The sequence below is a fragment of the Gallus gallus genome, chromosome 6 (genome assembly GCF_016699485.2).
Source record: "Gallus gallus isolate bGalGal1 chromosome 6, bGalGal1.mat.broiler.GRCg7b, whole genome shotgun sequence".
NCBI classification, from domain to species: domain Eukaryota; kingdom Metazoa; phylum Chordata; class Aves; order Galliformes; family Phasianidae; genus Gallus; species Gallus gallus.
This window is the reverse complement of record NC_052537.1, coordinates 27,977,585-28,005,073: the sequence shown is the minus strand read 5'-3', so window position 1 is coordinate 28,005,073 and position 27,489 is coordinate 27,977,585. Positions and strand designations below refer to the sequence as shown.

Here is a 27,489-nt window from a genome sequence, read left to right as displayed (position 1 = left end):
TGTTGTTGTTGTTGTTTTCGTAGCTCAGCAGACACGAAAAGCAACAACTTCTGGGCTTGCAACATCAACTGTGACCAGCGCAGAGATCCCTGCTTTTGAAGGCTGTGGCAGAGTAAGAGAAGTTGGTGAACAGAGACCAGACCAGCAATCCCTTGTGGTCAAGAGGGAACAAACATGGCTTGGAAGAAGGAATCTCACAGTACTTTTGAAGGACTGGACGTATCTGTGGGGAGGCCAAGAGCTTCTCCCACATGGCAGACTGCTCTTTCTCAGTAGGTTGGTCTGGTTCCCAGCTACATGGTTAGGATTGGCTTCAGCTTGGCACATCCAGTGTAACATTTGGCATGCTCACTATCATGCATTCCCTGGAATGTATCAGCAAGAAATTCCCCCAGTGTGAATGCTGGGTTTTGATCTGTTGGTGTGGTGTTCCTTCTCCCCAGCAGCCAACTGTCTGGCATAGGGTTCTGTACTCATTCCCTCTTGCTTGTAAACTGCCACCCTGCTGTCCAGGCTGTCACAAGCACAGTCTTGTTCGAAGAAACCTTCCCGTGATGGATAAAGCAGTGTGCAGTCAATTTTAAAGGGCTTTTAAGTGATGTGCACGTAATCTTATGCTCTGAATGCTGCCGAGTAAACATCTCAGACCTTCCGAGGTCATTTGGGGGGATATGGAAAATCATTGCCTTGAGTCAGTTGCCACAGCACCCATTTGTCTAACGTGATGAGAAGACAAGACAGACAAGCACTGCTCCTAAAGCTCCCTGAGAATACAACAGGGAAAACACGGTATCCCAAAGTCCACGTACAACACAGAAATACAAAAGGCTCAGACTGCTCCATCTGCATTGATCTCATTTGACAGTAACTCTGTGAAAGCCAGTGAATTTTTCCCAGCTTTACAATGTAACTGAAACCAGCCAATTGCCTAAGGACCATAAGCCTGATTTTTATTTAATCTGGCCAACTTGATTAATTTTTCAGTGCATTTGAGAACTGAAAGGCTATTCCAACTTGAGACCTCATTGCTTTTTCACTTGATAGCCAGCCAAAACAAAGGTCAGGAGTCATCAGCCCCTTACAAACTCTTCAAGCCAGGTATTAAAGTACTATAACCTCTCTGGAGAGCAATCTATTAAAAATGACCAATATACAGAAACATCAGCCATGGACCAGGAATTTCTGATTCATTTTCAACACAAGCCTTGAAAACTTTTCTAACAAAGAGCTGAAAAAGGTCCCACTAACTTCTTTTTTGTTCTTTGCAAATGTTATGGGGAAAAATCTATCTTGATTACTCATTCAACTTCTGCAGAAGATAATGTGTAGCTACATTTACTATATGGACATAAGGAAATAATTATGACAACAGTTCTTCAAGTACTCAGCAGAAGACAGTTTTGTCTTAGCCTTAGACTGTCCTCTTAAGACAGGAACAGACAGTCTGTAACATTTTCATCATCATCCTATACAAATCCCAAGGCTTCAAGGAAATGTGGATGTACATACTTGCTAAACATTTTGGCAGCTCTCTCTGCAGAGCCAAACCAACATAGGTTTTGACAGGACTGCAGAGTTCTGCATTTAGTACTTTGGTATTAATTTTCTAGACAACCAGCAGGCGAGGTGACTAGACCCTTACATATTTCTGAGTCCAGCACTCAGCACCACTTAACATCTTACATTAGATTGCAGGAAGAGCGAATGTGTCTCGTGACACCAGCAAGTCACAGGGGATTTGCTCAATCCTCTTCTCTTATTTAAGAGCAGCTGAAAGCTGTGTTTCTCTCCTCTTTCTGAAGACTTGGGCTACATCTGGCCCCATCCTCAGGCCTGATGTGAAAATGCCTAATGATTTAGCTCTCTCAAGCACCCCAAACATGCTCCTGCTCTAGATGAGGGAAGGACTTGAGACCCCAGGAAAGGAAAAATAAATAAATCCTGCCAATGATTCAATTGTGTGATGCAAAGCTCCCGTGCTCTCCTCAGGCAGGAAGGTTCCCCCTGAAGGTCACTTGGGGGTACAGCATCAAGCTGCTGGGAAACCGACAGCTTTCTCATCCTGTCCTTTTTAGCTGAGGAAGAAAGGGTTTCTCAGTGCTCACACGGTGAGGACAAAAGTAAAGGTCCTAAATGCTGAAGGCTTTGTACGTGCCCATCCGTTGGTGGCACAGTCACTGCACAGAGCAAGCAATCCCAAAGCCTCAGCTGAGCCTATACTCGCTTTTGAACACCCAGGATGACAATACTGTGCAGTGCTAAGGAACTACCTCAAGCCTATGGCCCAACAGACTCAGGCCAGACTATGCTGAAAAGAAGGGGAGAATGTTGTTAACAGGAGCAGTGCCTCGTGAGGCTTAAAGAGATTTCCTGTGCCTCCAAGGAGTGCACAGGCCTACACTTTCAGCAACGAACAAAGGAAGGAGTGAAGGAGAGTCCAACAGAAAGCAAAGATAATCAAGAAAGAACATAAGGATTTCAAAAACTGTCCATAAGTAAATGTAGCTAAATAAGTGAGCACACTCTACTGCTGAAACACTGGAAGAGTGTAGAGAGCTTCTGCTGCTCTAGGCTGTGCTGCTGACTGTGACCTCATTTTTTCATACATACATGTGGAAGCACAAACGCTCTAAGAGGTAAACATTGCCATACACAAAGCACACACATTACATGACTGAGGCAAAACACAGTATTAATGGTAAACTAGGCAGAGATGATGGTAATGATGCAGGGGACAGACTTCAACAAAAACAAAGCGTGTAACACTACACATAACTAACATTAATTTTACACGTACTAACTAATCCCCAACCTTGCACGGAAGTCTACCTGGAATGTAGGGAGCAAGGCTTATTTTAAAACCAGATACCCTGAAAGTTTTAGGTAGTTTATATTTTAATTTTAATAATCAAGATGCTATTGTAATCCTATTAATGAGGGATTAGAGCTCCCACCAATCTACAAATCTGCCAAGAACTTATGGGTTCAGGCTTGTATTCACTTACTACCAGATGCATCACTTATTCTTCATGGAAGAAGGGGCTGTATACTACTAGTAAGTAGTTACAACAACTGACCTTACATTTTTAACAGAAAATTCTATCGCTTTTAGCTACAAAAAGGCTTTCTGGAAGGCGGAGAGGGGAATCAATCTTAAAAACACCCTATGAATTGATAACAAACTCCAAAATACTCTTCAAAAAATGATGAGGGGAAAAAATAATAACATGGCCATGAAAAGGCAGAACATAATCAAAATACACAACAGTAGAGCGTGGAATAATTCATTTAACCCCACTTGAGAGTAAGACTTTCAAACAAGTCATGCTTCTGGTTTTGCCAGTCCTTCTCTGAAGCTAGGATAAGTCATTCTTCCACTTTCCACTATACTCTCACACAGATAAGCACAAGACACTAATTATTCATATCTTTTGGTGGAAAGGAGAAGAGCCATACTAGGGGAATTTAATTATATATATGTCTGTACATATATATGTATATATAAAATAAAATTTAAAATGAACAGCAAGCCAATAGCATCTCCAGATGCTGGTAAAAGTGAAGGCAAGAGTTTCTTCACAGATCTCTACTGCCATGCCCCAATTCTAACCTTTTACTAGTCCCAGCCAGGAAGCCTCTTCCAAGTGGAGGGCTGTGAATTATCCCCAATAGTTTTAGTATCGCAGAGGGAAGCGTCCGTTGCTGTTACCAGATTGGGATCCTGAGGCACGCTTTCCAAGTAGTGCTTGTGTGCAATGTGTGGTCGTAGTTCAGCAGGTCACATATACATTTCTACAAGCTCTACTACTAAAAAAATTTCCACCTACATAGGAACCTACATAGTTATCCCGTGCAGACCAGCCCGGGTACAGCTGCATATGAAGCTGTCGTTCCTTTCTTGCCAGTTCATAGTATTTCGCTTGTTCTTCTCTGGATAACGCATGCCACTGAGGTGAAGAAAAGAGAAAAAAAGAAAAACATGGGTGTTTTTTTAAAGTGCGTTAACAGCAGAGTGGATTATTTATATATAAATACAGCTAAAGATGGTTTTCATAAAAAAACTTGATAAAACCAGATGATCTGGCACACAGACATTCATATTTTATTTATGCCAGATTGTAACTCCAGCTAACTCAGCTGAGTCAAAACTAATCGTTTATGTTCACTCAGCCCCTTACTCAGCCCCTTCATTTTCCCGATGAGAGAGAATTAAGAAACCTAAATAAAACCAAACAGAAGAGAGGATCCAGAAGCTGAAGCACATCTTCTGTGTTAGATCTCAGTCACAGATTTACAGAAGTTCTCCCCCTTCCTCCCCCATCACCATCTCCCCTCTTCTCTTCCAGATCACACACCTCCCAGTACTTGGACCGTAATTCCCAAAGGCCTCCTCCTTCACCAGTTGCTTTCCTGACTATTTCTAAGACAAAATAAGAAATCTGAGATTTTTCCATATGCCAGTCAAGGAAATAACACTGAAATAATACTGCTGTTAATTAACTCTCCCCACATATGTGACCCCACTAGCAGAAATGTCTGCAAAAAAACCCAGCCCAAACCAAATCAAACAAAAAAAACCTACAAGGCCTTTGGTTTAGTTGAATTATATGAACACAGAATACTTCCCTATCCAGTATGAAAACCAGAGGAAAACACACAATTCAGGACACAACTCCTTTTCTCAGCAAGCAGTCTGACTCCTACCAAGGTCAGTCCCTGCTTGTGGTTCTCTCCTGTCACCTACCCTTCGACCGAGGATTTGGTTGATGGCTGCACTCTCTTTCAATGTGCATTCTGCTACAACTTTTGCTCTCATTTCCTTCATATACAACATAAATGCATTAAGAGGTTTCTTTATGTGTGGCTTCTTTTTCTCTTCTTCTTTTTTGGAGTCCTGATGTTTTCTGAAGGGTAAAGATACAACAGACAAAAACCTCACAGTGAGAACCCTTGTGAATTTATTAAATTAATCCTTTCAATCCCTTAACATTAATCCTCAGAAATTAGTCTCTAGAAAGAGGAACAGAAGGTTCTCTAGAGTCCTTGCCCCGGCTGCTGCATTAGAACAGTTTTAGCAGTATTATAAAAAAAAAAAACAACCTGTCTCATGTTTATGTAATATCACCAAGTATATCATCAGCCCCTAGAATAGCCTCAGAGAGACATGGACATCCAAGCCCAGAAAATGGGTTCTTAGTTCATGGGGCGGGCTTGTGAGCACGATGGTAGAGGAAATAATTACATCCCAACGTCACTGGGAACTGAAATGCGCTCTCTCTGGTACACTAATGAAATGAAAGGCAAGAAGCTCCAGACATACACAGGGCAGAGATAGAGGACTGCTCTCTTGGGTCAAACCTAAACCTGCTATCAGCTCTCTCTGTACCGATCTGCAAGTTGTTCATGCTCAAATTTATGTTCTCTTGTTGTGTATCTGTTAACTTATGGCCTCAAAGTAGGCACCGAGTGACACGAAAACTGTCAGAAAGCTTAATTTTTAATTTTAAAAAATCATTTTCTTGTTAAAATGGGGAGAAATTAATACCTAATTGTCTATGTCACAGAAGCAGTCTGAAAGACTGTTAGCATTATTTTCATGTACTTTGATAGTTAAACTCCATTCATCTCGATCAGACAAAACAAAGGGAGAAAAAGCAATTTAAGAATATTTTACAGCAAAAACATTCCCACAAACCCAAGGGTTTTTAAATCTACACATGCAAAGGTGATACTTTGTGGGTGATGAAAACAACACAATGAAGCAAAAACTTACGAGCTGTGGAGTGAGCCGACGTCACTCTGGGAAGATTCTTGTTTGACTGTTGGTGTGACTATGGCCGGATGAGGGATTCCAGTTGTATGTAAACTATGGTGTGGCGGGACCATGTGTGGAGGAAACCTAGAGGAGAGAAAGCTGTGTAAATCGTCAGAATAAAAATGAATGAATGGGGAGGGATGTGTACACACATTAAAAAAAAAAAAAAAAAAAAGGCATATAACAAGCATATGACAGCTAGACAAAGCATATGAAAGCTGGCAGCATTAATTAGCAATAAATTAAACATAATGACTCTTCTAATGTCATTAAAGCCAAGCTTCCCCTTCATTATCATTACTGACATGAGACATCATGATTTTTAACATCTTTAACAAAAGGCAAATTCAACTGGATGAACTTGGGTGAAAGTGGAATTTCAGCTACCTGCAAAAATCCACCAGTCCGTTTCTTTGCTAAGAAATTATCTGTGGCAACCAAGGAATCAATTTTTGTAGTACTGAATCATGTTGTGAATTTGGGATGACATCTTTTGTTGCATATTGACAGCAAAATAAAATATTAATGCCAACACAATCTAGATGCATTTTTGATAATCCTTATAGAAGCCTCATTAAGTACATTTTGTTGATGGAGCAAAAGAAAATATTTATTTGTGTCTAATAAATCTTTGAGACGCACTGCTATAACAGGAGGCTGGAAGAATGTAGAATTAAGTCAATTTTGATATGTTAAGGTAGCCCAGTATGGCTTAAATTCAAGTAAAATAACAGTCTCTCTAAAGAGAAAAAATATATTTTCAGCTTTATGGTCAAATACATGAATAGGTCCCAGTCCTGCAACTGGATGCAGAGGGATGTGCAAACCTTCTGCACAAATCTAATTGCTAGAATGAGGCCACAGCACAAACATACCACTATCATTCAAATTTTCTAATTTTTAACTGAAATTAACAAATTTCTCAAAAGCATTACTAAGTTATTATTCCTCAGTTATCTCAAAAAGGTTTTGCAGTGAATAAGGAAAGCACAATACGACTGAGCTACTGCCATATAAAACACCCTCTGAAGTCAATAGGCCTCTAAGGGACGGGATCTAGCCTAAGATTTTGACCTAAAAATATCTTCCCACAGAAATTTCATGGCTAAACAGATCTGGCAAACTGGAAGTTCTTTTTCATTGTAAATTCCTAGACTTATCTCAGATTTTGATCTGTCTTGGTCCAAATAAAGTACCCTGAGAATATGGAATGTTCAAGGGCATAAATAATTATTTCATCCATCACTGACATATGATTTCTTCCTAGCTAACAGGGTTTAAAATGAAGTTGATATACTATCATTAAATAGACTGTGTACAATTATCAGAAATATATTGGGTTTTCTTTATATTTCGTTCTCTCTTAGAAATTCTATTACGGAGCTTAAAATCTCAAAACTTGCCAGCTGGTAGTACCCAAGATCATCAGACAGAAGAATTTTATCTTTGAAGGCAGTGGTGGCAAGAGCAAGGACTGACAGGGAGAATGTGAAATTGTTCAGACTACAAAGAGTTGCAGCTCCTACAAACAAAGATGTGGAGAAAAGGAAAGGAGGAGAGTGTGATGGCAATGGAGGAGGTGAATGCTAGCAAAATGGTCATTCCTCTTTGTGCTTCTACTTTTGCTCAAGACACATGGACACAAATCTCCACGTGGATTGACAAAATGCTTTCACTGCTCCCTGAAAGAAGTAGCTGAGGGAGAAGTGAAAGTCTGGGGAAATGCATTGGTACATGGCAGGTTATAACAGAAGGCAAAGATGAGCCTGCAAAGAGACCAATGGACAGGTCTTCTGCCATGGCACTGCCCCACCATCACCAAGACAAAAAGTGGGCCTTTATACTGCTTTCTTCTGTTCTCAGTGATAGCACAATGACAGAAGGATACGAGGGTGGGCCTGAACAGGGTCAGACTCACCACTGTGGAAGAGCTATGAAGCATCACATGAGGCCAATTACAAGTGGAGTTAGTGGGGACAAAAGGTGGTGGCTGTTAAGTTCTGAACGGGACTCCAAGAAACAGCTGTGATAATTGGGTCATGGACTTGCTTCCTGAATGTGGATCTGATCAAAAATTAAAAAAAACTGAAAAATGAACACTGCCTACATGTTGAGTTGTTGTATCACCAGGATCTTCAAAGGAAGGTAATTCAACAAAATAGAGGAGGTTATTCTATCGGTTTATTTTTAATGAAGACTTAAGTATCTCCAGCTAATCAAAAAATTGAGGAGGGTGAAGAAAATCTACTTAAATTGTAACTTTTCCCCAAATTATGGGAGAAATGCTTTCCCACTTGCCATTTAGAAAAAAGAGAGCCTGTTGGAAGAGTGACCAGCTGGGGAGGAAGAGCAGCAGAGGAGGAGCCTCCTACACACACAAGTTGTGTGGAACAAAATGGCAAAACCTCCTCTGACTTCTGCCGGGCTGAGACCGCACCCAGTGAACTCTACACTTGAGAGACATGGCCACCTCTCTCAGCAGGCAGCTACAGCTCAGCAGTCATTTTGGGATAGCAGTTTTTCCAAAGGAAGTTTTGCGTTCATTACCAATGACCATTTATTATTGCACACTGAAATTGCTTCTGTCCTGACACAATGCTTCCTGTCGGACCTGAACATTCCTTTCAATGTATGGGGATGTACAAATGTGCTCCAAAACCCAAAGTGAATCACACCATCCTGTGGACTCCAGTGAGCAGGGAATTAGACTCAAAGTCCAAGTGCCTACTGATTTTCATGTAGACATCCAGTCACACAGCAATAAGAAAGGGGCAAAGCGTTAATTTTTAAGTTCCTGGCTGCACTCCAACTTCAGTAATTGCATTCAGCAAAAGTGAGTTTCCTCTGAAATTTCAATTACAACAGGTATTTTCCACTGCCACCACTTAACTGCTGTGCAGCGTTTGTCTGGCAAAATTCTGTTCAATTATTTCCTGATTTCCCCCCACATCAGTTGTTTTTTCACAATAGGTCCACTGTTGGCCCATCAGTCAGTTAACCCTGCCTCAATTTGCATTATGGGCATATTATAGAGGGGTAATGAGGGATCAGAAGGTGTTGTAAGTACATTGAATGCATAAGAAGTGAGTGGGATGTTGTTACAGGAGAAGAAAAGAGTTGTAAGTGGTTAAAACAACCTGAAGACACTACCTTAATAGTTTAAATCATTTATTAAAATCACTATTAGTCACCCATTAACCTTTTATAAACTATTCATAAGCACACTAACTAATGAACTGTAATTACTTAGCTTTGGGAATATTCTGGGCTAGGAAGCATTATATGCTCCAAAGGTCTACATCATAACATAGGCAAATAAGGGAATCCCTTTAGAAGAAAGGCTCAGGAAAGCCATGGATAAGGTCTCTAAGAATAGGGCGGTGAGGCTGGGGTCTGCCCTCTCATCACATGCTGAGTCTCTGCCCAGAGGGCAGGTCTGTTGGTAGGCACAAGCAGCCTGGGCACGTCAGCCCCATTGCTCAGCCAAGCCAGTGACTCAGGGCAAGGGCTGTCCTGCTGCCCAGCACAGGTGCTCCAGCTGATATGGCAGGCGTGAAGAAACGTGTATGAGAGCATGGTCTGCCCAGAGGGTGTTCCCATCTAGGGGAAACCAAGAGAGAAGTTTCTGGGCTGAAACAAAGGATAAACATCTTAAATCTATTCATCATCCTGTGTGTATGCCTGAGCATCTGTGTGTGTATGGGCACATGTCAAAAGACAAAAAGAAAGGCTGTGTGCATACACACACCCCTCACCTTTGCCTAAGACATCCCCCTGTATTTTTTTCTCTAGACAAGTATTCCATGAATTGCAATAAACACCCTAAAAATTCTAAGCAGCTCATTATACACCACCGTCTCCTTTTATGGCTCCAAGCCAGAATATAATGATGAGTCTTAACTTGTTAAGGACAACTAATTTTTTGTTCCTGGCTGTCTCAGGGGCTTCTCTCTTACTCACTCTCACTTTACTTCACTGTTGACATGTTTCTGTTAACTGGATGTCATCTGCCTGCCTTGATTTTATGCACAAGCAGTGGGATGCATTTTTCTGTGCAACAATTCTGCTTTGAGTTGCATTAGATTTGTCATTATTCTCTCATTTTCCCCTTGCACTTGTAACATTTCATCTATTCCTGCCTTATTTTTTGAGCCACGGTGCACCCACATTATGGTTTATACATGATCTTGCTCCCTTTGAAGCCGGCAGATTTCAGAGCCAGCCCTCGTCAGGAGAAGTGCCTGCTACCAATTTAGCAGGCTGAGGGCCCCGAGCTCCAACAACTCAATCTAAAGGGGGTCACAGGGTGGCACAAGCGAGTGTCAGCAAGTGCTGTTTAATTGCCAATCTAGGCTTCTCCATGGTGTTTAAAGTATAATGACCCATCACTTAATTCTGAGAAGTCCTGGCCCTGCTGCTGAATGGAATGAATATCAAAGGATGTGCTAGAACAGGGCAAGGAGCCTACATTTCCTATAACTGCCATAAGTATAATAGACCTCTACTTCTGTCGTCCCATTACCACAATAATGTATTTAATTTGCTGTGTACTCTTTTTAACTAGATACCTTTCATAAAGCCTATCTTGGGAATATAGCCTGCCCCTTCCCACAGCTCCCCCCTCCCCCAAATGACTAGCCTCTCTAATAATAATTAAACTAAATCAAGCTCTACTTTGCCTCACACCATGCCTGCAAGTCTTTTATAGATATTAAAAAAGATTAAACAGAGGGAAGGAATTATTGTTTAAATTTCCAGTTCTCTTTCCAACACAGGATTTTTTCTCCCCTCCTCTGGGTCCATTAATTTTATTTTATTTTTTTAAGTTGTTTTTTCTAGTTGTCTTTCTGTACTTGCTGGAGCAATGTGAGCAGATTTGAATTTTTGCTTTTACTCTACTTATCTAAAGCACAGAGCACAGTATTTCCCCCTTCGTTCATTCAGAGCTCTACTTACAGGTTTCCATTGCTTAAGAAGGTGTACTCTTCTCCCCCATCCCCTAATCTTTTCCTTCTTAAATCCTCTCTATGCCAACCTTCACATATTAGGCTGCAGAGATGGAGAGGAAGGGACAGAGAAGGGAAGGGACGTGGAACCTTGCTATGTAATGCATGCTAATTTAATTATGTGCCATCATCAAAATGGATTAGCTGTTTCAGCCCATCAGGAAAGTCTAAACCTCCACCGATTTAATTAACCAGACTGAAAATCAGATGAACAGAAAATAAAACTATCATTAGGAGCAATTAGTGATTACTTAAACATAGTGCTGCCAACCAGTTTGTAAATAAAACTAGCAGCCCCTGGAAAATTAGATGGAATTAATTGGAGGTAGGGAGGGGGAGAAACGTATACTTCTAAAGCTTTAGAGGGTCAGGCAGGCCCTTTTATGTTGACTGTCAGTGTTTGGAGATTTGGTAGGGAAAACACAGCGCCATAACCTTCCTCCTAACCCTGTTTGCAGAGCAGCCCCCCACTCCCCAGCCTCCCTTCTTGCACACAGGGTACTGTTCTGGGTGATAGCCACTGAGAAAGCAAAAGGTGGCATGACTTCTCCTCCTTGCTTTTTAAAAATCACTTCTCAGCTTTTTCATTTAGTTGCCTTTTAAAGACTACTTTCCACTACTCCATCTCTCTCTCAAAAACAAAATCTTAAAGCCCAATGAGAGCACTAAGACATCTTATTCTCATGAAATTTGAAGATGCTGCTCATAATCTCCTCCTCCATCCTTCCAAAAAACAAAAGTTTAACTGATGTGCTTTCAGGAATATGTTTCCTAGATGAAATGCCCTCCTTTAGAGAAGGTGGCAGGAGGAGTTACGCTTGCTCTCAACTCAGGACCTCAGTATTTGAACTCACCTTGACATGGAAGCATTGACAGTCAGAGCTGTTGGGTAAGGGTGGCGGAAACCCCCTGTCGTGATTGGGTACACTGGCTGACCTTGCCTGGCAAAAAGAAGGGAAAGAGAGAATGAGAGAAAGAAAAAAGGGTTTAAAAAAAAAAAAAACAACAACAAAAAACTTCTCTCTGCGCAGTAAGCTTTATTCTCATTTGATCAGAACAAAAATCTTGGGGATTGTACAGCAAGGATCAAAGGAAAGAAACACAGAACAATTTGAATGCCATAAATCTGATAGGAATGGCTAATTAAATTTTATAACCTCTGCTTATGTCAATAGAGACCCTCTCCCCAAGCTGAAACTAGGTGTTTTGTTGTAATAATTAAAGGCGAAGTCTCGCTTGCTTTAATGGAGCCATCACACTAATTGAGGGCTACACATCCAAAGGAAAACAATAATGAATGTAAATTTATACCAAAATAAAGTACAGTGAATCAAAGGACTTCAGTTGCGCTTTGGGCCTCTTTCGGTATTTAGATCTCGGTGAGAAAACATTAAATTAACAGAGCTTAATTTGTAGCCTTTTGTCAGATTAACAAGTGTTGACAAGAGTTACCGGGGGAGAGTCCCCAAGAAGTATTGTGGGTAACCAATAGACAATCACACCTCATTACAATAATTAAAAAATACAGCAACATGCAAAACAGCATCCTCATGAAAGACACACAACTTTTTCTGACTGAGATTTGTCTGTGTTGGCTAGTTCTTTTCATCTGTCCTTCAACTATGTCATCTGAGTGGGCAGGCTGCGTTCTGGGGGGCTACTATGCTAGAGACATCCATGCCAGTTGAGGATATATGGGTTGGGAAGTTGATGGTGAACCATGAGTGGCAATGAGAGGGGAAATAAAAACCTTGAGTTACTTCTCCGAAATTGGCCATACTACTTTCCTAGAGCAAGAGTGAACAAAATAGTGTCATCAACAAAAGCCATTTGGCTAAGAGCTGTGGGTAGATAAATATCCTTGGGTAGATAAATACACTTGTTATAAACCAGTGGTGATGATCTAGTAGTCTTCCTGTGACAAAGATGACCATTATCACCTGCCTGATGAAACTGGCCATGTGTGGCAACATTTATGTGGGTTTGGCACCACAATATGAGGTTCAAGAAGAACAAACCTGGGTCTGCACACGTAAAGCTCTCTGAGACAAGGGTGTGCAATAAGGCACAGGTCAACAGCAATGACTAATTTCTTCCTACTTCCTGTCATCTCTAAAATTACTGACTCAGCATTTATTGAGTATGTTCAATGCTGAGGCTTCTGCTCTGCGAACTTGAGCTAAGCAGTTGCAACACAGCTCTGAGCGTGAGCTGGTTTTACTTCAGCCAGGCCTTGCAAGCAGGAAAGAACAAAAAAAAGAAGCTGACGTGGGTTCAAGATGTCCTACACAAATGGTAAATCACCACAAGCAAGGTGGAATTTATAATTTCAGAGAGCAACACTCTGGGTTTTTTCTCTGCTCATGCTGTGCTCTTGTGGAGAAGTTCAACCTTCTGCAGGGAGCTGGTGGACATGCTTCCCCTTCAGTGAGGGAGGGTCTCTAGCCCACGCAAGTGGCATTACCACAAAGGAAGACTTGCAGAGAGGCCACAAGTGGACAGCTGAGGTCTGAGCTCCAGCACACTAGGTATCAGTGCCCCTAGAGGCCCAGGTGCATGTGCAGCCTCCACTCATCCCAACTCTCCCGTGGGTGTGAATTCTGTTGCCTTAGGGAAGGCAAACTCACAAACAGGTATTTTAGCATAGAAGGCCAAACAACCTCAAGCAGGAACAAGCAATTTCTAGCTTTAAGCAAGTAATTTCTAAAGAAATGTGATCTCCCTGATACTGACGAGGCTGGCTATGTCAGAAAAATAAGGTAATAATCTTGGTCTATAATACAGAGAACCATTGTATACAGGAGCACAAGTGTATTTTATGAGAATTAAAATCAAATATACTGTACATAAGGCCTAGGAAGTGTTTATATGTGTCACATACCCATTGAAGAGGTGACAAAATTAAAAAAAAAAAAAGGCTCAGTTATTGGAAGGGGCCTTCTACTCAACAGGGCTGTGCAAGTGGAATATAAAGAGCTGGGAAAACAAAACAAACAAGCAAACAAACAAAAAAACCAACACACCAAAACAAGCAAAAAACCCAACAACTACTTTCCATGGCTTTTTTTTCTTAGCCAGTTTTAAAGTAAGCTAATTCCTCTTTCTTGTTTGCAAGAAAATTCCATTCCTTAGATGCCAACTGTCCAACCCTGTCTCAGCCAGGAATGCTGTTCACCAGTTGATGTAAAGCTCTACTGTTTCACAAGAAAAACTAACGGGGCTTTAACAGGGAAGGCCAAAGAAATTTAAACTTTCTCATTTATAATGAGGATGGCCCCATTAAAAAAATGTAAGAAGTCCATTAGACCCACTGTGAGCTCCCAGAAAACCAAACATGAGGGTGTATTAAACAAACAAATGTGGTGCAGTGTAAAGGTACTAACAAGAAAAGAACATTTCTGCAGAACAGCTTAAAAATGCATGCTTCACAAGCCATCAGTCAGTTGAGACAACATGCAAAGCTGTGCTCAGCTGCCCGTGTTTGTTTAAGACCACATGACTTGGTGCAAGTTTTAATTAATTTTTATGAGATGGGTAAATTGATAATCACTCAATAAAGTGGCAGTTGGCAAACATACTTATCTCAATACGTACACACAGGCGCGCGCACACAATTTTTAACATGAATTTTACACATCAAAAAAGAAAATGGAAATTAAAAAAATGGAACTCCTTACTGTGGTACTAACCATCCTAGCGGATGGGGGATTTGTCCTACAGTGCCTGGTGATAGGGGATAATAAGGAGATATGTCTGGAGGATGTGGAGGTCTTGGAATTCCTGTGGAAAAGGAACATAAAGTGAGGTTAGTGTTCAGACACTGGAGTAAGTAAACATAAGGTAAAATTATATGTTTCTACATCGATACCTGTTCTTTCTCACTCCAATACTCGTGACTTTGCTTTGAGTTTTTAAAGGTTGTTTCACAGTCTTATATAAATGGCCTCTGGCATCTTGATAAATGAGTTTCAGTCAGAAAAACTGATGCAGTTCTCTCTGTCATCTCCTCAAAGATAATTATTGTCATTAAAGTTAAGAATGTAGAAGCCTCAGCTACTGTTCTGGTGAGATGCTGTGCTAGGTGCTGTATTCAGTGATCAACAGAACAATCAAGTTTGTGGTTTTATCACTCTCAAACTCTCCAAAAGGAGCACAGGCTCTACCCATACTTCAACTGTATACTCAATAGCATGGCAATATTCCAAAGCAACCTCCAAAAAGAGCTACAAAGTTGTTATAATTGTAAATGGTGATTGCTTTTGAGGCGCATGAAAGACACTTGGTTTTGCATTCCTAAACTTCTGCAAAACCTAATGGAAGAGCAGAAAAATAAAAGCTATGACAGAGCCTGGAAGTGCTTGGTAAAATGGGGGGCAGAGGCTGAAGGTGTGGCAGGTAGGACAGGGAGCCCATCAATCCTGTCTGAAACTGGTGCAGCTCCCACTCAGGGAGCAGAAAACAGCTCCAGGTGGAAGCTCAAACCTTGGGATCCTTGCCTTGGAAGCAAGTAGGAATTACTCAGAGGAGGAGTAAAGGCTACAAGACAGAGTCTTTCAAGTAACAAGTCAGAGCACAATTATGTAGCTAAAGCAAAATTAAAACAGAAGACGTTAAAAGGAGGGGGTACCACAATAATGGCTAAAAACTATTTTTTTAAGTCACTCGGGAAGCTTTTAATCTCTAAATTAAATCTCCTTGTGTGACATTTTCATGCAGACACTGCTTTTTCTCCATCACAAAAACCAAACAGATTAACTGGGCTTTAACCATCCGGTGAGCTATTTGCACACTTGAAAGAATGTTCACTGAAGAAAAGCAAACAGTCTACAGACGTTAATCATATGTTTTACGATAACCATTTAAAAGCTATTCCCTGTACTACCATAATTTAAATGAGAGGTTGACTATGCTATTCACTTGCAATACCCGGTGATGGCGAGATGGATTCCTTTTAAGCCACGTGAAGTTAGTATTAAGGACAATTAAAAGGGGCCCCCACTGAAGTGTATGGAGTGAAAAACAGCTAATGCACTGCCTCGTTCAAGGGCTGGAGCTTAAATAAATTATCTGCATATGTTAGGGCAACACAGAGCAATTCTTTTGACAAACTCTGAACATGGATTCAGTTTCAGATGCTCTTTCCAATTAACTAGCTGGCACTTGGATTAACAAAAACAAAACCACTGTCACTAGGAGCTCAGTGCAGCCTGAAGAAAGAAGATTGACACTGTTTGACTTCTCTGGGCCCTCGGGTTAAACAGGGACTCTTTAAAAGTTAGAATAACATGTAAATTCTATTCTGTAACACCAAAAAATCTAGTCAGGGTTTTACACATTGCTCTATATTCACGACGACTGCCCTTCAGGCTGAACTGAGAGTTGGGTAGACTTACATTGGGGAAAAGAGTTGCAAGAAGATAGCTTGAGTTAAGTAGTTAGAGTGGATGAAAATTCAACATTATAGGAGAAAAATGGCTGAACTCCTGACACAGAAACAATGGGATTTGGGGAATTAAAAGAGATTCATTTTGAAACTGGTCGTGACCCACCACCTTTAAAATTCCAGCTGCAATTTTGTAAGTGCAGATCACAGAACGTACATGTTTAACTCTCTGGGTCGTGCATGCAAACCAAGCAGTTAGCAGATTCGACTACTAGATGGGGTATCATGCTTGCACAGAAACACACCTGCAAACGACCCCACACATGCAAGTCTGGTGTCACTTTGCAGAAGCTTTATGAAAATTCACCCAGTAGGTTTCCTTCTGAAGCCTAATTAGCTTCAAAAGAAACTATTTTGTCCAGATTCTCACATGCATTTGACATTTTACATGCCTCCTTTGGTGCTCCAGCATGGGAAATCCTTCCCCATAAAGAACGGAGAGATCCACCCACACTCTCTCAAAACCCAAAACTATTTTCCACCTACCTGTTTTTGGATCTACGTCGGCTGGTAAGTGTGGAGGAGGGTTTCCTGGTGTGAAGTGCTCATTGCTGTATGTGATAAGCGGCGTAAGAGGGTGTACATGGTGCGGGTGCTGCACAACTGGCACTTTGTTAGACTGTCAAGAGAAAAAGGTTGATGGCATTAGAGGAAGGCTGCATGCTCCCCACTGCAGCACGAGGCACAATATGCAGCAAACAGAGCACCCAGGATTCCCGTGAGCTCCATGCTCTTCCAGATCCCTTCTTGGTGCCAACCTTGCAGTTTTCCCACCCTCTTGCTTAAAATCTGCTCACACACTTTCCCTGCTCTTGAGTTTCTTTCATCTTTTTGACCTGTCGTGCTCCTGTACGGAGCAACAGCAATTCTTTAAAATTTGTCCTTTCTATTTTATAATCTTGTGCTTCACCTCGAAGATGCAGGCAGACTCCTCAGCGAGGGGCTGACAGAGTTCCCCATTTAATTAGCAAGAGACCCAAATGCTCACTGACCTGTAGGTCTTTTCCTTTCCCCTTCCTGTCCTCACTTTCAGTTCTGCATTTTACTGCTCATTGCAAATACTCCAGATAAAAAGCCTTTGTAGTGCTAGAGTATTCCCTTCATCAGCAAGCATTAATCTGACAAGCAATCACCTGCATATTTTATATATATATATTTTAGAGGAGCTGATTAATTATCAATTCATCAGACAGTGCTAATAAATGGAAACTGGATAGTGATGAATTAGGCTACTAAAATATTCATCTATATAAATAATGGCAAAAACACAGATAAAGCCATTGAAATTGAAACTCTTTGGGGGAAGAATCACATAGACATCAGGAGGTTTTTCTTTTCGCATTCCTAGCTCTAGGGAAAGGGGGGGGGAATATATATCTTTTTCTTCACAACAATAAAAAAAAAAAAAAAGAATGAGTCAATGAATGAAAGGAAAAGACAGGCTGAACTGTAACTTACCCTTACAAGATCACAAAGAAAAAATTAAGCTGAAACAAGCGAACTGCTGGACCATTTACTGAGAGTAATCCAATTGCAAAAAACCCTATTCCCCATAGAGGATTTTCACTAAAATCCTACAACAGGGACATTTAACCAGATTAGGTACCAGCAAAGATAAAGAGGCTGGTATTAGATGATGAATGGATTAGAGTCAGGTTTCATTTTAGAATGTGTCTTCATTTCCTTTTATTACTTTAAGTAAGGAACAACTTGCATTAACATCAAGTAAAAGGAATCGCATTAAAACAGAGCAGCGAGAGCAGGGCAGCCCCGACAGCACTGCTGCCATCCGGGGCCCACTGCTGCCAGCCCAGCACCCCAGTGCCAGGACCCATGCAGTAAGAGCTGGCTCAGCTCTGATCCTCTCAGCTTCTCATAGAAGCCTTTCAGAAACAATTCAGTTATTTGAGAAACGATGGCAGGGTTTACTTTTCTGCAGCCCTTGCAGAGAATGGTTCAGCTCTGTGGCACAGAAAAGCCCACACGAGTCATGGCACTCTGGGCCCGGAGGGCACTGTGTTGGGTCTGAGGGCAGCTGTAGAGCCACGGGCAGCTCACGGCTGCGCAGAGCCAGCCTCATCATTGGAGAAGCCATGTTGACTTAGCCCCTTCTTTCCAGAGGTGCTCTGACCAAAAATCTGTTCTCTTCCAAGTGAACCAACCCTCAACACTCTGAAAGTACTGAAGATTTGAGCAAGCTTTCACACTAACAGCATAGCATTGTACGTGGCCAAATGGCTAGCTGAAATTTAGTTTGCAGAAAGCAGTGTTCCCAGTGATAGGGATTTTTTGCTGGCCACAGATTGCTCTTTGGTGGCCAAAGCATGACTGTTGGCTGCTGGAGCTCTCTGCTCTCCCAATTGCATCTGCACATCACTGCTAAAAACCTCATAAAGCTCCTGATGGGCGTTAAAACAACACAGTGCTCTGTCTTCCACTGAGAGCTTATTCTCATAGAAACAGGAACTGATTAGTTAAAAACACAAGTAAGGGACAGAAGAACCCCCTAAGGAGGGTTAGACTTAAGCCAACAAACAAGAAACAATGCTTGAGGAGAACAATAGACTTGCACACCTATGTATATATATCATAGAGGGTTACACATATACTGTGGGAAACCACTTCCCACTGCTCTGATAAACCAACACCCCCACAATTTCTTGCCAAAATGGCATGGCTTTTATATCATTATGTGTTTTACTTAACCCTGTTCACAGAAAAAAAATGAAATGGAAAGTGGAAAAACAATAACAAAAAATCAACAGCCTAGAGTTGTCTGCAAAGTTTTCCCCAGGTAAGTCACTTTTCTTGGATGAATGCCCTGAAGTCAGATGATTCATATAAAGGTATTAGGTATAAGGGCAGGATACTTCTTTGCAGTTCTGATGATGCTGGGGCAGAGATGTGGGGAGAATGTACTGGTGAAAAAATGTCTATGCTCAAAAATCAGTCAGCAGCTGTATTGCTGCCCTCAGCTTGGATTGCGCTCTGTTTTGCAGAGTTTATTACACACTGGGAAAGGGACCTTCACTCTGCTCAGAATAGTACATGCAACCTGCAAGCTAAGCTAATCATGCATAGTATGCTAAATGAGCTGCTCTTTAAAAGCAGAACTCCTGAAGTTAACTGAGCTTCCTTGGAAAAGAGAAAAAGAAAGGACTAGCTGGGAAAGAGCAGGATTAATCCTGCATATGCATCTTCCTCTGAAGTCAATGGGAGCTTGGCCAGAGAAACAAGTGTGGTCCTTACCCCGTCCACTGGCAATGAAAGGTAAACCAGGGAAGAGTCAATAGGAGACACCTATTTGGTGACCTCAGCCACCCAACCCCCTGCAAAAGGCCTTTCTCCAAGACACATTTGTGAGTACTTCAGGAAGGGCAGTTTTAAGCTAAAAGCCATTGTGAGGTGCCAGAATTTCTCTGGCAACTTGAAGAACTCCATTTATGGCTATGTCAGAAAGGGAAAGCAGAGCTGCACGGGCACACACAGATTAGCATCAGTGCATGCGATAATAGGACGAGAGTAAGTGGAGGTTTCTGGAGAGAAATCTCAGCGTCTACAAAGCACCAAGTCATCTGCTGGTAAATCACTTGTCTGCACTGAAAGCTGGGATCTCATGCACTGGGTTAGAGGGCATGGTAAAGAACTGCAAAAAAAACAACATAAGTTTGCTTTTCTTGATAACCCCTGCCTGAAGCAAACCAGAGGAAATTGTCCCCATAGGGACCCAACTACTAAATCTCTATATATGAATTGGAAATGCTTTGGGGAGCGCTTAAACACAGATGATTTTAAACAACAATTGAGCTGTGGAATGGAAAAAAAAAAAAAAAAGGTAACAAATTCAACAAATTTTGGACTGATATATGTTAGAGAGGGATTCTGAGATCCATTTAGCCTAAGTTTGATAGGAGCCTTTAGGGAAAAAACAAAACAAAGCAAAACAAAACTGAACTTCAGATTTAAACTGCGGGGGATTGTGTGTGTAAATTGCTGTGTATTAGTCTTTGTTGCATGGTAAGGACATTTCATTAACAGGATGAAAGATGCTTCTATGTGTATACAGCCCAATTTAATACACCCCACTGATGAATACTCCCCATTTATTGAAGAAGTTAATACATGTTGTATAAATCAATAGTTCCTAAGTCTCTGAAAGCAACATAAGACTTGAACAAGATGAAACATTGCATTGTTGGGCACACAAAGAAAAAGCCACCTTTAAATAGGAAGAGTTTGTAACTGCAGTTTTTGTTTGCAAATTCATAGCTTGTTTGGCTTCAATAACAAAACATGGTATTAACTCAAGAGAAGAACATGCCAAGGTTCCCAGAAGCTCTGTCCTCATGGGGGTAATATGGCATTACTAAAATCTGCAAAAAGCATACTGCTTCCAAGCAAAGCACCACAGCAGCAAGGCGGCCAGACCCTACAGCACTGCCTCTCTGCCCCATCCCCACAGCTCAGGGCAGGGGGAAGCTCCTGCCCTGGAGGACAGTAGGGTCATGGGCCACCTCCGAAGCTTGCCCCAAGACCCTGCACCAAGCACACTGGGCAGGGAGTGGACAGCCTCCCATGAGCAGCCCCTGCAATTGGAACCATGGCCAGGGGAGATGGATGAGCACTAGTGCCCCAGGTCCCCTCTTCTTCCCTGCTGCGCAGGACCCCGAGCTTGCCATTCACCTTCAAACCTATTAATCACCATCCACCGAAATCAAATGGAGCTAGAGCTCCGCCTGTCTTTTTTTTTTTGCTACGTCCTCCTCTTTCCCGTTACCCCCCGGCTTTCCCTTTCCGCTGGAGAAAGATGGGCCCTGAGAGTGCCTTTATGAGCCTAATACAATAAAACAAAAGCAGCACAGAAGAGGATTTGTCAGCCTTTCCCCCTCCTCCCGGGTGGATGCAGAAGGTCGGAGGTGGTCGTGAATTAGCGGCGCTCCCAGAGCTGTTCCCTGGGCTAGGCAAAGGGTCCCATTCAGTACCAGCTCACATTAAAAATAGGTTTATAACTTGTCTCCCTGTATTTTCCAGATGGTGCTATTGCAGTTATGCTATGGCCAGGGAAATGTTAACAGATGTTCCTGAGCTGCTCTTGCACTGCAGCTCCAAAGATGCTCACAAGAGATTGTCTTTTTTCCCTCTAGGCTGGTCTCTTGCTGGATCTGCCTCGGAATGAACTTTCCTCTCCCAAAAATCTAGAAGTATCAGAAACATAAGCAGCAAGAAGGAGTAAGTAAAATATTCTTCCATTTCTTGCCAGAGTGACCAACACCCAAGGGAGAGCACCCAGACCAGCAGAAGCTCCCCAAACTCCAGCAGGGAGCTACAACCCAGCGGACCTCAGTGTGATCATTTGGGGTCACAGAAAGGCTAAAACCCACCAGACCCATCACTAGGTGGGGAGGGATGGGCACTGAGTCACAAACACAAAAATCTAATGCCAGTGAGGAAGCATTCCCTGAAAGAAATAAAGATTTGATTTTACCCTGTTCTGTTTATTTTGTAAGGATGTTTTCACACCTGACTAAGCATTTTCTCCTGAAAACTACTTCCCCTTGCCCCATTATGGCTGATACAGTGGCCTGAGCCCTTTCACAGTTTAATGTAGCTGATTTCTGCCTAAGGTCCTGCCCTAAGCTAACTGCCTATTGTAACAGGAGACAAGGCCCCCATTGATAATCGCAACTCGCCCTCCCAAGAAAGGCTCATTTTCTTCTTTCACACAAATGATGACAGGAGCACTGACAACCATGTGCTGGGACAATACCCCCCCCCCAGACAGAGGCTGACAAAAAAACACCTCCCAGCCCTCCCCTTCAGAAAAAAAAAAAAAAAAAAAAAAAAAAAAAAAAGAGAAGTGGGGAGCAGCGTTCGATATCTTTGTGCTGCCCCTCCCCTTCTCAAGCACAGCACCAGCCTACCTGCTCCAAAAGAGCCGTCAGCTTCCCCCCCAGCTGCTCTCCTGGCGATCCCAAACGCGCATCCAGCAGTTCCGTTCAGGAACGCAGTGTTTGCATTTTCCCTCTGCTCTTCCTACGTGCCCCCCGCACAGAGAGGCACCGAGCCCCTGCGCCAGCCATTCCCCGTGTCCTTCCCAGCCCGGAGCGGATGCTCGGAGGGGAAGGGAGGAAACCTTGGAGATGTTCAGGAAATTTCCACTTAATTTCGCCAAAAGGCAATTATGTGAAATGATCTGGTGACAATTAGCATATGCCAAATCCTCTAGCGTAAAAAGAAAAGAACAGGGGTTTAGCTATCTAATTACCGCCTGGTAGTTCCCAAGCAGGAGAATTAAAAACATTAGCAGTAAAACATTGTTATTAAGTGCGCTCACACTTTTCTTGCAAAGCCGGTGTGGGCTGTAATCTTCCTGCTACTGTATTTTGGAGGATTTTTTTTTTCCTTTTTTTATTTTTTATTTTTTTATTTTTAAGAAAAATAAACAGGGTTTCAATACAAGTGTAATGCTGCATCCTTGGACCACACAGTGTTATGGGAACAGCAGGTCAGCCCCAGATGAGCACCTATTTAGACACAGCTATATATTCTGACATCCCTCAGCATCACTTTTAATTACATTTATGTCCGATTTTAACCCGGTCATTCCCTCACTGCTTTATTGATATAAGGAATGCTGCATCCATCCTGGCTCTGGGTGCATGCTCATGCTTCCCAGCTTTACCCCGTGCATGGAGGCTGCACACCGGTGGGCAGTGTCCCAGCAGCTCAGCATTACAGCTGATGGGATCAACAGGTGAACCGCTCTGTGAGGATGGGCAGTGCTGAGACTTTGTGTTCCAGGCACTGAGGGGCAAAGGTTGAGTTCTTCCGCTATGCAAGGAGACAGAGCGCTCCTTTTCACCGTCGGATAAAACATCCCATGATTTCTTTGGAATTAACTAAAGTATAGTTAATTGCTAGGCAGATATAATCTCTTTTCTAGCAAATAAGCCTTCCTTCATGTATAACAAGGCAAGGAGCGGAGTGGTGGCATACACCTGATTAAAGCCAAAAAAACACTCTTTCCCGAAGCAGTACCACTAAAATGTGTCAACAGAAACATGGAGCAAAGCGACTGATGAAAGCTGAACAGGTGCTCAGGTGATGGTCCCGAACAGCACCAGGGGAGAGATGCTGAGCAACAGAGCACGCACCGAGATTCAGAAAAGGTGGGAAGAAGGAAAACGGAATTTAAGCAGAAGACTGATTGCATAATTGCCCTCAGAGACTTCATTTTTAATGCGCTTTGTATGGATAGCTGTTAGTGCAATTTTACTTGCTACCTAGCAGTCTGTAAAATGCCACGTTATGAACAGCTTTGCTTCTTGCATGTAAATCACAAATTTCACCGCCACGCAGACATGCACCGCAGAAGAAAAAGCCCACTGATTTCATTAAGGTATCTCTTATTTCTGTCTCCAGCAAGAACTTGAATGTGAGGCTGTTAAAAAACTGCAAGAAATGAAGAAGAATTGCCACGCATGCCTATCCCCACCAGCACTGGGCTATTTCAGCAACAGCAGCGTTATTAAAAAACTAACACGCACATACATGCTTGGAGATAGGACGCCAAGTTTTCAGTGCAGCCTTTAAAAATGCAGCGCTCACAAATGGTAGCAGAAGGTGCTCAATACCACGACACAATGTATGTAGTAAATGTATATTAAATACTTTACGAAATAACAAAGCTTTAAAAATGGTTTTGTTTTTAAATGTGCTGAAAACATCACTCATCCACCACAGAACTACCGAGCACCTAAATTAACAGTCCAGATCAATTATTTCTTGAATAAATTCAGAAGTTCTCTGAAAATGTGATGCTGAATGTGCATCAGAATTGACACAACTTGCTCGTATTTTGGAAGGGAAGAGACAGGTGCACAACGTGCCCCAAGGCCTTCCACTCTACATCCCAGCAAAAAGAATTCCTGTAAAGGCAGAGAGATGCTTACGGGATCTCGTCCTCACTCCTGTAAGGCTGCGTCCTCAGCAGCACGCAGGGAGAAATAAACATCTCAGTAACTGTCAGTTCAGATTTTGATTGTTATAAATCTCTACAGGATTTTATCACCTCTATGCTTTATACAAGAAAAGGCAAATAAATCAGCTCAGCTTCCTAGGAAAGGTAGCACTAAAATGCTCCCAGATTGAGGGACCCCATAAGCAAACCTGGCAGGGCTGGAAAAGCCAACAGCAGAAAGCTGAAAGCTCCCACAGAACCTCCAGTTTGAGCGAGATGCTCTCAGAGATCCTTCAGCCCATCTCTGCGCTCGGTGTGTCAGTGCGGGCAGAGGACAGCACTGGCTGTTGGGTTGGGTTACTTCCTGTAATTAAGATGAAAAAAAAAAAAAAAAAAGTCCGGTGGACTTCTGGTAATGAGCACAGAAGCACCACATCAGGACACACATTAACCTGGATTTATCAAAATTCAGTAATATTTGTCATATTCTTTGTCGCTGAGTGAAATCATCTTAATGCAGCGTCCCTGAAATTTTCTTCTTTCACGTTACGGCTGAGCTTCATGAAGAATTCAGGAAATGGAATGGGGTGTCAACCAAGCACAGGATCAAACCACTCAATTCAAAATTACTATATACAATTTTCATTAATTTCCCCCAAAGAAACAAAAATAATCTCGTTTTGTGTACACCAGGAGCGAGAGCACATCCGTTCCAAAGACCCTTCGCTGTACCACACGTGCCCTGCCACAAACCAACTTTTTCTCCAAAAACAACAGTTTTACCTTCGTGGTTTCAGAGTTAAGGAAATATCGCACTGAACTGCGGAAAGCTTTGAAGTGGCCCCCTCCGCCCCAAAGGAAAAAGAGAAAAGAAAGAGAGTGATGTCATGTTCCCTGCGTGGCTGTATCACGGCGTGCGGAACACACAGATGATACACGCGCTCCCTTCGCCCTCGCTGTTAACCATTGTTCCCCATCTATAAATCAGAACCCGAAACCTGACGCACACGGGGCTCTGAGCCCCCCCTCCGCACACACCCTGATCCCACCCTGCAAGCGTGAGAGGATTTCTTCCCCCCGTCCAAAAACCCAAAGCCAGGAAAAAAAAAAAAAAAGGAAAAAAAAAAGAAAGAAATCAGGCGGAGGAAGGAGAAAAGAGGAGGAGTGCAACAACTCTGCCCCGCTGCACCATTGTGCCGAGACAAAACCCCACTCGCTTCCCGCAACCGCTGGAAAATTAAAGTGCCATCGAAAAGTCACGCTTCCCCCTCCTAAAAACGGTAATTACCATAAAATAAATAAATAACAACAGCACAGCTAACAAAGGTCGCAGCCAGGGATGCTCGCTTGGTTCTCCCCCACTTTTTCTCTTTTTTCTTTTTTTTTTCTTTTTTCTTTTCTTTTTTTTTTTCTTTTCTTTTCTTTTTTTTTTTTTTTTTGTTATTCCACACATGACGAAAGAGAGAGAGGGAGAGAGAGGGAGAGGAGTCACATAAGAAGTTCAATGGTCAAGACAGAAAGCGCGCACGCAGCAAGTGCTACTCACCCAGCAATTCAAATTGAGATGCCAGCAGCCCAACTGCTGGAAGAGAGAGAGCCCAGAGGCAAGCGCTCCTCCTTTCCCACTCAAATCTTCCATTCCCACTAAAATTGCATCCCTCGGGTACATAACAGCTTTGTCTTTCCTTCTGTTAACCTCAAAAACTTTGTTTCTTTACTGTCTGGATGCCAATTGTGCAGGCTTTGTATTATTTTCCTTGCAGCTTTTCTCTCTCTCTCTTTTTCTTTCCCCGCTCACCCCCCCCCCCCCCCCCCCCCCTTCTTTCACTTAAAGTACTGAAAAAGCTGTCTTAAAAGATCAAGATGTCTCCAGTATTTTGGCCTGGTGTTTTCTGAACGCTCCAAATCCACTGTCATGTTGGCCGTGAGAAGTGTCTTATTTCTAAATCGCCTGCCGCAGTTATTGAAGTTATGGAAGCTCCTCTCTTCCCCAGTATATCACTTTACCATCCTTCCAGGGAGCGGGGAAAAGCCTTTCCCCCCACCCCTGCATGCAGGTATGTCTGCTCAGAAGAGCAAAAAAAGCAGTTACCTTGGAAATCAGTGACAATGCCACCGCAGCCCAGGCTGCACAGGTGCTGCAGAGCGCGGTGAGGATGCGGCCGGGAGGGAGCGTGACCAGCTCAGTGCCGCAGCCGCTGTACTGTGATGCTGTCAAACCCCTCTAAACAAATTTCTTAGGGGAAGAGCTGTAAGAGGGAAGTGTATTTTCTCAGCATTGTAACCCAGGGGTGACATTTGGCAGACCTTTATCATCAGCTCTGGTCTCGTCTCCCCCCCCCCCATCTCTTTTCCCCTTTAGGAGTACTTAATATTTCTGCTAACTGCTGGCCCCACTGTCAGAGGAGCTTTGGGATCGCTGTGCCTGGCGATTGCATTTCCCTGGGGGACAGCACACGGGGATGCCCTGAGCACGGCTGAGCCAAGCTGGGCTGCAGCTGGGCACTGCACTGACAAGCACGACCGAACTACAGCATCCCACCTGCATCCCTTACCTATCCCTTGGCACAAAGTTGCCAAGAAGTCACCCTACAATGCAAGGAGGTTTGAGGAGCAGGGCCCCACTGTTTCCCACCAGGTAGGATGGGCAAGGGGCCCAGAGTTGCCCCCTGCCTGCACCTGCATGCCCCCTACCTGCACCTGGCTGCCCCCCGCAAGCACAGTCCCCTGTCCCTGAGCACCCATAGATAGATTCAGGCACAAAACTGGGGCTGTTTCACACAGGAAGAGCTTAGGTGGCTGCAGGCTTGCAGCGGGGACGGGTGTTAAGTGGTGGCTGGATAGAGAAAGCGGCAAAACTAAAGCGGAATGCAAAGGTGGCACCGGGACATGGGGGAAAATAACACTAAAACACTACGTGGGGAAGGTACCCGGCCCCGCTCCCCTCTCCCAGCACTGATCCAGCCCCAACGAGCGCGATGTCAGCCAGCAATCCTTAAGGCCCTTAATACCAAAACAAAACCCTGCGATTTCCCTTTACACGGCGACAACAAAAGCAACGAGGCTCCAGTTTGACAAGTAAAAAGCCCCGACAACACGGCAACTAATTGCCTTCCCTCCCTCTATTCACAGCGGCCACCACAACTCGGGCGGCCGCCTTTTGTCACACGTGCGGGTCCCGCGGCAGCTTTGGCAGTGACCGGACGGGACGGGACGGGACGGGACGCGACGCGACGCGACGCGATGGGACGGGACGGGACGTGCG

General features: G+C 43.0%; 1 protein-coding gene across 33 annotated transcripts in view; it reads right to left on the bottom strand.

Moving 5' to 3' along the window:
- Positions 1-27,489, bottom strand: part of TCF7L2 (transcription factor 7-like 2 (T-cell specific, HMG-box)) — a 172,412-nt gene that overhangs the window by 10,642 nt on the left and 134,281 nt on the right. For 13 of the 33 annotated variants that reach the window (XM_046942722.1, XM_015288563.4, XM_015288553.4 and 10 more), the window contains 6 exons: positions 16,751-16,883; positions 14,499-14,601; positions 11,676-11,762; positions 5,774-5,899; positions 4,745-4,904; positions 3,840-3,947 (listed from right to left, as the gene is read on the bottom strand). In XM_046942722.1, the coding sequence (XP_046798678.1) occupies positions 3,840-3,947; positions 4,745-4,904; positions 5,774-5,899; positions 11,676-11,762; positions 14,499-14,601; positions 16,751-16,883 (717 nt within the window). Of the gene's footprint in view, positions 1-3,839; positions 3,948-4,744; positions 4,905-5,773; positions 5,915-11,675; positions 11,763-14,498; positions 14,602-16,750; positions 16,884-27,489 lie in introns of all 33 variants that reach the window. The other 20 variants (XM_015288546.4, XM_015288547.4, XM_015288561.4 and 17 more) reach the window with 3 other exon arrangements.